The sequence below is a fragment of the Bos mutus genome, chromosome 20 (genome assembly GCF_027580195.1).
Source record: "Bos mutus isolate GX-2022 chromosome 20, NWIPB_WYAK_1.1, whole genome shotgun sequence".
Lineage (NCBI taxonomy): Eukaryota > Metazoa > Chordata > Mammalia > Artiodactyla > Bovidae > Bos > Bos mutus.
In genome coordinates, this window is record NC_091636.1 from 3,943,179 (window position 1) to 3,954,102 (window position 10,924).

The following is a 10,924-nucleotide window of genomic DNA, read 5'->3' on the forward strand; positions in this document are numbered from 1 at the left end:
CAGTGACCTGCAGCTGGCCCTGGCCTCCCAGGGGAAGGAGAAAACAGAGTCACACCACCAAGTAAGACCTTTCGCCTCCCCAGAGCTCTTTCTTCACGGAAAAAAGCATGGACGACTTGCGACAGGATACGAGCGTCCGTGCATGGAACAGTCCGCTAGGCCTTTTTGGCTGTGTGATGACTCTGCTGTGTGACGCGCCTGTGCACCTCCGGATGGGTGACAAGCCAATGGACGATCCGTTCAGGGGAGTGGGTGTGGGGCACACCTCTAACCTGAACGACCTTTCTGGTGCCTCTATGACCTCATGGTGCAGACCCTTCCAACCTATTCCAGTATAAGCACTACTGATATAAGAGCCCCTGGGGAGCTGCAGCAGCTCCCCCCACTAGCCGACTGGTGGGAGACCCCAGGCCTCCCGGTGGGGAGAGGGTCTGGCTCCCAAGCAAGGAGCACTTCAACCAGAAAAGCATCTGCTCTGGACTTTCTTCCCTCTTGCAACTGTGAACTCATCTCTTGCCACTTCTTGGGCTCAAGGATTGGAAAGCCACACCCAGAGCCCCAACTCCGCGGGACGAGTCAGGGGAGAGTCTCGGAGGCCAGAGCCTGTCTGCAGAGCACAGGCTCTCGGAGGAGCTGGAGAACTCTGCAGCTTCAGGACAGGACAGTGGGGCGGGGATGTGGGAACCTGGCTGGAGCTGCCATGGCCTGGCACTGCTTCTCTTTTAAAGTGAGCATTTGCTGTTTTTTAAATTTTTAACTAAAAACAGGAATATGGGTTCTCCGCAGAACATTTGGAAAACAGAGAAATGCACAGATGAGCAAAAAGAAAGTGACATATATTTCATGAGCTATGCTTCTGTGCTTTCACCGACGCATCTTTTCAGCTTTCATTTGTAACCAGGTGGGAGTCAGTCTGAGCACGTGGTTTTGCCACTGGTTTTGCTATTTTACATTCCCGTGACAGAAGACGGAACGCATTTTTGCCATCTCGATGGTATTCTAGCTCTTTGTAGCTCAAGGTTATAGTGTGTTTTATTTATCTTATTCTCTACTGGTGGGTGTTTAAGTGGTTTCCAACTTTTACTATCATAAATGATACTACGTTTGTACACTCCTAATATAGCTCAGAGCTATTAAGCCCTTACTGTGTGCCAGGACCATTCTGTCCTCACATCAGCTCAATGAAACTGGAACCACCATTATTATTCCCACTTTACAGATGAGGAAACAGAGATGAGGTGCAGAAAAGGTAAGTAATCTGTCTGAAGTCACACTGTTGGGAGGTGGCCGGGCCGGGATTTGAACCCAGGCCGTTTGGTGCACTTTCTTTGCTTACCAGGAGCAAGGAATGGCACTGATTCAAAGTCTGAACTAAAGTGACATTTAAGTAAATATGAAGCTATGATAGCCTCACCCTCTTGGATCTTCAGACAAGTGCAGGGGTCCAGAGTATAAGACTGGCAGGCTGAGGATGACCTGGCAGGTGAGGTGAGGGGCCTGGCTCCTTGCAGCCATGGACCAGAGCGAGCAGGATGGCACAGCATGGCTGACAAAGCCAACAGCCAATGAAACAAACAAACAAACAAATCAAACCTACCCGAGGGGCCTTAATGTCTCCTGAGGGCACTAACTGTGTGCCACAGACAGGGCGCAGAACCCACCTATACGGAAGGCAGGTGGGCTCTGCCTCGCTCATGGGCCTCTCTCAGGACAGCAAGTGCCCTGCCTGTGGCAGCACCCGGAGTAGAGAAAACACTCGCAGGCCCCCAGGGCAGTAGGCAGGAGAGAGGCAGAGAGGTGGATCATGGCAATGACTATCATTAATAGTAGTTTTCATGACGGCCAACGATTGAGTGCCTTTTCTACAGGAGGCATCAGGCTCAGCAGCGTGTGAGGAGCACCAAGTCCCTGTAGGTAAGCACCATTACTGCTCCTATTTTACAGACCCTCGGGGAGCTGCTGTGCGAGGTCACCCAGGTTGGGAGCTCATGAAGAGAACTCAGAGTCAGGTCCTTCCTTCACAAAGCAATGGTGCAGCCGTAAGAAACGTGCTAGGAGCTGGCAGTTATCCCTCCGCAGGAGGGATGGAGAACGGTCAGTGCATACATTATCTAAACAAGCACACAATCATCCTAGAAGGGCGACACTGTCCCCATTTTACACATACGGAATCTAAGGCCTGGGGTTGAGTGAGTCACCCAAGACCGTGCAGAATTTGAAGGCAGAAATGTTTGTCTCTGACGCCCAAGTTCTTTTCACTCAAGTTTGTTGGCCTGCCCTGCATGTTTCTGCAAAATGGGGTGCCAGGATGTCTGGGGGGAGGGGCGGGGGAGGCTGGAAAGCAGAATGTAGCTAATTTGGGCAGCAGATTCACAGTTCGTTCCAGACCACTGAGCCTGCCAGCCAGTGGCCTCCCATAGACTGAAACAAGAATGCTGATAATGCCTCATATGGGCATGATCCATCCTGCAAAAGTCAGCTGCTCAGAGGAGAGACCCTCGGCTCTTAGAGCATGGCAAGTGAGGAGGGAGGTCTCAAAGCCAGGAGCACAGGGTCTGCCAACCCGTCACTCCAGGGGCACAATCAACCTAGAGCTTTCCTGGGGTGACAATGACTAAGGGCTGGCGGCAGCTTGTGCTTCGTCAATCCAGGCTAGGCGGACAGTGAGATGAGGAAAGGCCAGGATGCAGAAGCTGGGGCCTGGAGGCTTAAATGATCCACCCAAGGTCACTTGGCTCAGGGGTGGGATCACAGGGCTGCTGAGTACACATACATCGATCCCCACCCTGCCATGCTTTGCTGCGTGACCTCAGGTATGTGCCTGTACCACTCTGAACCTCTGGTTTCAAGGGGAAAACAGGAACACTAATGAAGGACCAGGATCCCAAGTGTATAAATAAATCCTATAAATTAACAGAAAACCAATAACTCAATATACTGAAAAAGGGGACAAAAGATAAAACAAGCAATTAACTCACAGAAGACGAAACTCAAATGGCTGAGAAAGGTGTGAAAAGGTGCTTAATTTTACTAGAGAGCAGGGAAATGCAAACACACACTGCTATGAGATACTATTCTGTACCCACTAAAAAGTCATGCAGGGGATGTGAGTCCATCCAGTAGTCATGTACAGGATGTGAGAGTTGGACCAGAAAGGCTGAGCACTGACCTGATACTTTTGAATTGTGGGGCTGGACAAGACTCTTCAGAGTCCCTTGGATGGTAAGGAGATCAAACCAGTCAATGCTAAAGGAAATCAACCCTGACTATTCATTGGAAGGACTGATGCTGAAGCTGAAGCTCCAATACTTTGGCCACCTGATTCGAAAAGCTGACTCACTGGAAAAGACCCTGATGCTGGGAAAGACTGAAGCCAGGAGGAGAAGCGGGCAGCAGAGGATGATATGATTACATAGCAACACTGCCTCAGTGGACATGAATCTGAGCAAACTCTAGGGGATAGTGAAGGACACAGACCGTGGCATGCTGCAGTCCGTGGGGTCACAAAGAGTCGGACACAACTGGGCCACAACAAGAAGTCTGACAATTCAGAGTGTTAGCAAGGACCCAGAGCAAAGAGACACACAAACACCGCTCCCAGGGACACTGAATGCACAGCTGAAAATGCACAAAGCCCAAGGCCCAGTAAGCTGGGTCTGAGCCTTGGGTCTGACCCATACTGAGCTGTATGTACAAAGCAGCTAAAAGAAAGCATTCTAAAAGTCTCCTCCAGAAGCATGAACCAACACAAACATATTCATAAATGGAATGTGAAGCAGCAGTTGAAATGAACTGGAGCTCCATATACCAACATAGATCGCAAAAGTATGTTTTTGTACAGTTTTTAAAACTTTCCATATAAGATCCTGGGGAGTGCTGAAAAGGTAAGAACATTAAAAGGTACACGGGACCCAGGTGGCAAGGGGAGTGATTGCCCCAGGGCACAGGGGATCTTTCTGGGGGTGATGGGCATATGATAAAGCTGGATTGAGATGATGGCTGCACAGCTCTATACATTTCTTTAAAAAATAAGCCAACCGTATACTTATAATGGGTGAATTTATGGTATGTAAATCATACCTCAATAAAGCTAGTGAATTAAAAAAATCATGTCTGTTGGTTATTTTTAAAGTGTGCACGGGAACGACAAGCGCCAAATGTAGGATACTGTGATTTGTTTTATAGGGGAGCTTGTTGGGATGAATGCGCAGGGGGCTTTGCAGCTGCAAGATTTTACTTCTTAAAAAATAAAAATGACTTGACTACGGAAAAATGTAAAGATCTGACAGCTGGATGGTAGATAGATATTTAACTTATTCCATGTATCTGTATATTTAAAATTATGTATGAGTATAATAGAAATCCATTCTGAAGGAGATCAGCCCTGGGATTTCTTTGGAAGGAATGATGCTAAAGCTGAAACTCCAGTACTTTGGCCACCTCATGCGAAGAGTTGACTCATTGGAAAAAACTCTGATGCTGAGAGGGATTGGGGGCAGGAGGAGAAGGGGACGACAGAGGATGAGATGGCTGGATGGCATCACTGACTCGATGGACGTGAGTCTGAGTGAACTCCGGGAGTTGGTAATGGACAGGGAGGCCTGGCGTGCTGCAATTCATGGGGTCGCAAAGAGTTGGACACGACTGAGCGACTGATCTGATCTGATAATAGAAAAGTACTTATTTAAAAGGACCACTCTGATGACTAAATATGAACACACAGAGAGCTCATCTAATGCCTGGCCCACAGCAACAAATTAAATTTCAGCTATTAAGATTATTGCTTCTATAACTACTCCTAGCATCTTGTTCTTCTTAACATCTAAAGATCTCAAGACAGAGCAAGCTAGTGTCTCCTGGCCCCTGCTAACAGAGACTGTTTTCCCAACCCCAAGGCTTCTGTACCTCCCTCTCCAGTGCCGGAACTGGGACAATTCAAATAAAACCTGCAAAACCTACAGGAAGCACATCCTTCTCCCCTCAAGCTGGAAGATAACCTAGCTGGGAGGGTCTCTCAGGGTGTCACACGTGAAAGCCCCCTTTCCATTCATTCAGAAAGCCTGGATAGATGCCAGCAGAGAGGCCAACAGACAGAGGGCAGTGGCTCCAGGGAAGTCCTCTCCAAATGATAATACTGTTGATATTATTGGCAACAATAATCCCTACCCATCCATTGGGATCTCGGAGGCCCTGGGAGCTTCTGTGCCTGAATTCTCCAAATGTGGCCTCTGGCTGTGCCCTTGGGCCCACTGATGATGTGTCTGCCCATAAGGTGAAGGAGGCTGGGACCAGGCCTAATAAAGATGCCGCTTGATTATGGAGAAGATGCCATTTCAGATGGAACAAGTAGCCCAGTCCTGATGGGCAGCCCTAAGCTCCAGGTGCAGCTGGAGAGATACAGCATCTATGACTTTTTCTTTCTCAGGCAACCAAGCTATGAGCAGAGGAGATCAAAGTAGCTGCAAATGGGGAGCAGGTGGTGGGGAACCCTCCGTAACTGACTTGTATATTCTCATAGAGTCGTTGGAGCAGGGGGTTAGAGGTTGGGGGACATGTGTGGGGACATTTTGGACATTTTTGGTATAATTAGGGAGGGGGACGCTCTATGGGGGGCATCTCAGGGGTAGAAACTAGAGATGCTGCTGAACATCCTACAATGCACAGGACCAGCCCCCAACAACAAAGAATGATCTGGCCCCAAATATCGACAGTGTGAAGGTTTAGAAATTCTGCTCTGGAGGAAAGCAGTATTTACAATTTGCAGATATAGAAGGTGGGGCTCAGAGAGGTAAACAGAGGTACAGCAGCCCAAGGTGGCACAGCAGGAAGTGGCAGAGCCCATGACGGGCCAACTCCCCTGCTCATGCTCTCTCTCCAGAGCGGCTGGGCCAGCTGCAGATAAGGGGACACTACGTGGGGAGAAAGTTCAGGCTCATGCCAACAGCTACCTCCATCCCAGTTCCCAGAGTGGCGGAGGCAGGTATGACTGGAGAACGAGTGGGGATCACTGGCAGTTTCTGGTGGGCTTCTTGCCATCAAGGCACTTAATTTTCTCTGTTCCTGTGGATGACTCAGGCTTCAGTTCAACTCGCTACCCCTCTTCATCTGATAAACCCAAAAGCCTGGCTGGAAGGGAGGGGGCCCTTTTGAATCACAAGAGTGACTAAACCCACATGCAGAAAAACAAATTCTCGGTGAAATCCTCCTCACATGACGTCGGCACGTTCCCAACCAAAGTGACATGGATACCACAGGGCAGGGAGGCAGGCGGCTAGCTGTTATGGAATGTCAACCCTGCCAGTCACAAGGTCTCTCCCCCTAAGAAGTGGGCACCATTACCCCCATTTTACAGATGAGGAAACCAAGGTCACAAGCTAGCAACTTGTGATGCCAAGATTTAAACTGAAATCCATGTTAATATGTAGAGATTTATCTGAAGGGGCTCCTAAAAAGTGGTTGAAGGCTTAGAAAGATGCCCTTCAGAGCTGCAGAACCTCCAAAACACTGGTAGGGAGGGATCTAAGCAGAGAATGAAAAGCCTCAGAGTGATCACAAATGATGGCAGATTTCCTAGTCTTTGAGGGGAGTCTGCTTAGGGAAACTATGGGGCATGAAATCTGCAAAATGGTGTGGCCTGGTGGAAAACACTTTCTGGTGTTGAACAGACTTGGGTTTACATTCCCGCTTTCGCCCTGATTGTGACCTCAGGCATAGGACCTCACCTTTCTGAGCCTTAGTTTTCTCATCTGTCAAGTGGGCTTAATTAAGAACCTGCACCTGATGTGATAGGAGAGGACAGGAGCGTGGACGATGACGCCCAGTTCTTGGTGGCTCACAGATCTGGGGGGAGGCAGCATGGAGACTTTCAGACTTCCTCCTGTTGCCAAGTTGGTAAAAACTGTCTGTATACCAAAGAGGCAACTCAGTTAAGCAGTCAACAAGCTCAAACAAGAAACCAAGACTTGGCAGCATTTGAAACAGTTAAAAATAAATAAATAAGGGATTAAAAAAAAGACAGTTTAACCTAGCTTTGGAATCAAGGGAAACTTCACTCTATTTAAAGATGCCACAGGTCCAGGAAATAGCTTCCCACCGCCTGGCTAAGGCTTGAATAACTGGCTGCCCAGCCAATAACAATACAGGCTCACACAGCACAGCCTTTCTGTAGGGAGTGCAGAGTGGATTCCCGGCTATCTCCTTTCAGAATTGTGTAGACTATCTGTGGAGGGCATGTAGATCTATCTTAAAAGAAGGAGCCTCTTAAGACAAGAGACCCAAAGAGGACTTGCCGAGATGTCAAGGAGCTGAATTTAGCCAGCCAACGCCCCTTGCTCTTTATTGTTCTACACTTCTTTGTTAGGATTTTTTTCCCTCCTTCTTGCTCTTTTTTCCCTTCCCGGTTAACTTCTCTGCAACTAGGCGCTGCCACTGCCCCCTTCTCACCACCAGAGACACCAGAGCCCCTTCCCTCCTGCAGAGAGGCCTCCCCAGGGCCCAACACCCCCCAGCCCCACTAGTCCTCATCTAGAACCTCTGAGGCCCTCTGAGGGCCCTCTGAACCCACAGATTGAGCTCCTAGGCTGGTGAGGGAATCCATTCCCATCTGCGGGGGGGCGGGGTGGGGGGGAGGTCACCGTCTACCCCAGGCACATCTTCCAGAAGCACAGAAAAACCAAATGCAGCTCAGCCTTGTTACAGAACCCAATGCCTCCCAGAGTCTCAGCCTTCCCATCTGCAAAATGAGGACACCGGCCCATTTTCTCAAGTCCTCGCCAGCTCTAAACAAGTTCTCATTTTGAAAGGGAGATACCAGGAAAAAACTTTCATACATTTTTAAACAGAAGTATTGGAGAGAAGGGGCAAAAAAAAAAAAAAAAACCTTTTCATGGTGCAGGCACTGAAAGGATCCATTCTCAGAGATTTCAGGCTGCCTCTTCCAGAAGGACGGGGCCAACCTGGTGATCCCCAGCGGGGCTACCTGTGGCTGGGCACTGCGGGTCTGAGCGCCTCCGGACAACGAGGGACAGGGCAGGCGGCCTGAGAAACAGGCGCCTCTCAGCCTCTCGTTCCCTACACCGGCTGGGGCCAGACTTCTCCACGGATGGAAAGGGAGGGACTACTGGGGGACAAGAGAGAGAGGGAAAGGGGGAGATGGCACGCAAAGAGGCGATGAGGGGCGATGCCCGAGCACTGGGTGGAGGAGCTGAACAGGGCAAAAGGGAGGAGGGGGAGGGGGAGAGGGAGGAGCCGGGAGAGACCCGGGCCGCGCAGCAGCAGGGCGGCGGGGGAGCGCAGGGGCGGTGGGGGAGAAAGAGCAGGAGGCAGAAGTTTTCAGAGCTGGGGGGCTCCCGGCCGCCTCCGACCGGGCCCGGGCTCGAGGGGGCGTGGGGCCGCGAGGCACTCACATAATGCTTGTTGGGCACCCGCCGCTTCTGCACGTCTAGCACCTTCACCTCCACGATGCTGCGCCGCGGCGGCATGGCCGCTCCTCCGCGGGGCCGGGGGCGGGCGCGGGGGTTGCGGGGGCGCGCCGCCGCGGGCCGGGAACCAGGGGCCGGGCGCGATCGGGAGCCCGGGCCGAGCGCGAGCTGCCGCCGCCGCCGCCGCCCTTCGCTCCGCTCGCCCTCCGGCCCGGCCGCCGCCGCCCGCCCCCGGCCCGCCCCCGGCCCGCCCCCCGCGCTGCCGGCCCGCCCAGCTTAAAGGGCCCGGCCCCCGCTCCCGCCCCCCGCGCGGACCCGGCTGGCCGACGTCCGGCCGCCGCGGGGCCTTTGTCCCGGCGCTGCGCCCCCGCGGTCGGGGGAGGGGACGGGCGCGCGTCCGCCCTGCGATCATGATTGACTGGTGGCTTCGTTCCTCCCTCACCCCTTGTGGTAGCCGCGGTCTGGCGCCGGATTTGAGGGGGGCTCTGCTGCTCTTCGACTGTGACCTTGGGCAAGTGGCTTAACCTCTCTGGGCTCAATTTCTTCATGTATAAAATGGGCCTAGTACTGCTGCCTTCGAAGCGGGGCTGTCTTCAGGATTAAGCGCGTGTCAGTGCACTATAAATATTGGTAATTGTCAGCTCAGCCCAAAGCCATGGGTATTCAAGGAGGAGCAAGAAAAGAGCCCCCCACCCCCAGTATGCAAGTGTGGTATAATGTCAATAACAGCAGCAAAACCGAGCAAGAGGGTGGTGAAGGGGGGAGACGCAGTGGGTGCTTTTTAACAAGAACACCGATTCCCAGATTTGGGGCACTTACTCCATGCCTGGCCCAGTGCCTCCTGTTTTGTAAAAAATAATTTCTCTTTGAATTCTCAGGCCAACTGTGGGGGGGAAAAGTGGTTGACTCATATTATAGAGGAGGTGGGCTTCCGAGGTGCACCGGTGGACGCAGGATCCATCCCTGGGTCGGGAAGACCTCCTGGAGGAGGAAATGGCAACCCACTCCAGTATTCTTGCCTGGAGAATCCCATGGACAGAGGAGCCTGGCGGGCTACAGTCCATAGGATTGCAAAGAGTACTCACACTCCGAGAAGGCAAATGAGAGCAACCTCTGGAGTCACAGAGCTAGGGGAGAGACCCTGTCACCGGCCAGCCCTAGGCACAATCACGGGTTGAAGCCGAGGGTGCCTGGGGCCGCCCCACATTTCTTTATCCAGTGCCTCCCAGCTCTGGCTCCGCAGTGAGTCATTTTCAGGAGATGTTGACTGAACAGACCGTCTGAATGAGCGTACACAGTGCAGGGATGGGAAGTTCAGGCTCCTGGCCAATGTTCCCATATAGTAAGTAGTAAGCAGGTACAAAAAACCACACAGCTCCTTTCTGGGCCTGTGAGAGCCCAGGGCTCCTTACCACCCTGGGTCCAAGGTCAGCCTTTGAAAGTGGGTGGGGGTCTTTCAGAGCGGATGCTTCTCAGCAGCCCTGGCCAGGCAGCTAGAGATTTCAGTACCGTTTCCCTTTAGCTCTGTGCCACCCCTTGCCTCTCTGACTTTCTTGCCAGGTTTTACCACCCCACTCTGACCCTGGAGGCTGACTGGTACGGATTTCACTGATGGGTTCCCTGTCCTTTGGCTTCGTGTTGGGCTGGGTGAATAGAGGGGTGGCTTGGCAAGAGACTGAGGGCAGGAGGAGAGAGAGGTGTGGGAATTCACTTCCCAAACTTTCTTCCTGCCGGGTTGTCCTTACCAAAGCCACCTTCCCTTACCAGCTCTCCCAGCCTTCCCTCCAAGGGTGGTGACAGTCCTGCCTGTATTGCGCCCTTCTTTGACTCTTCGAACCCTGCCCACAACTTTGTAAACAGACTCTTCAATAAACTTTCCACTGTAACCCAGTTTGTGGGTGACATTTGTTTTGTGGGACCCTCATTGATGTAACTCGTGTAAGGCACCTTCTTCCGCATCACAATTACAAGTCAAAGGACATGGAAATGTCCAGTGGGTTGAAGGCTTGGCTTTTTTGTGCCTTTTGCCTCATCGTGTGCATGAGCCAAGCCTTCCTAATAAGGCAGAGCCGTGGAGGGCAGACGCTAGAGGAAGTCTGTGAATCAGCCTGCTTCCTCGGTTTTCCCAGAAAGGCAATGAGACCTGTCCTCAGTTGCGCCCTCCGCAGTGGAGCTGGTGCTCCGTCCTCCTGAGTGTCTTCCCCTCCTCCGTTGCGGCAGGCCTGGCTGGAGGAGGCACCGTCCCCCTACCTGCCTGTAGCAGAGACACAATCCCTGCATCCTTCCACGCCCACCCTTCCTTTTTCTTCTGTTGTACTGAAATACACATGAGATGAAATTTACCATTTGAACCATTTGTAAGCATACTGCTCTGTGGCATTAAGTGCATTCGCGTTGTTGCGCAACCATCACCACTATCCATCCCTAGAACTTAAAAAAAAAAACATTTTAAAATTGGAGGATAATTGCTTTGCAATGTTGTGTTAGTTTCTGCTGTACAACAA

General features: G+C 51.8%; 1 protein-coding gene across 1 annotated transcript in view; it reads right to left on the bottom strand.

The window, feature by feature from the left end:
- SH3PXD2B (SH3 and PX domains 2B) overlaps positions 1 to 8,632 on the bottom strand; it is a 123,674-nt gene extending 115,042 nt beyond the window's left edge. The window contains exon 1 of the mRNA XM_070357423.1: positions 8,406 to 8,632. Coding sequence (XP_070213524.1) covers positions 8,406 to 8,480 — 75 coding nt within the window. The 5' untranslated portion in view covers positions 8,481 to 8,632. The remainder of the gene's footprint in view (positions 1 to 8,405) is intronic.
- Between the last annotated feature and the right edge of the window lie 2,292 nt (positions 8,633 to 10,924).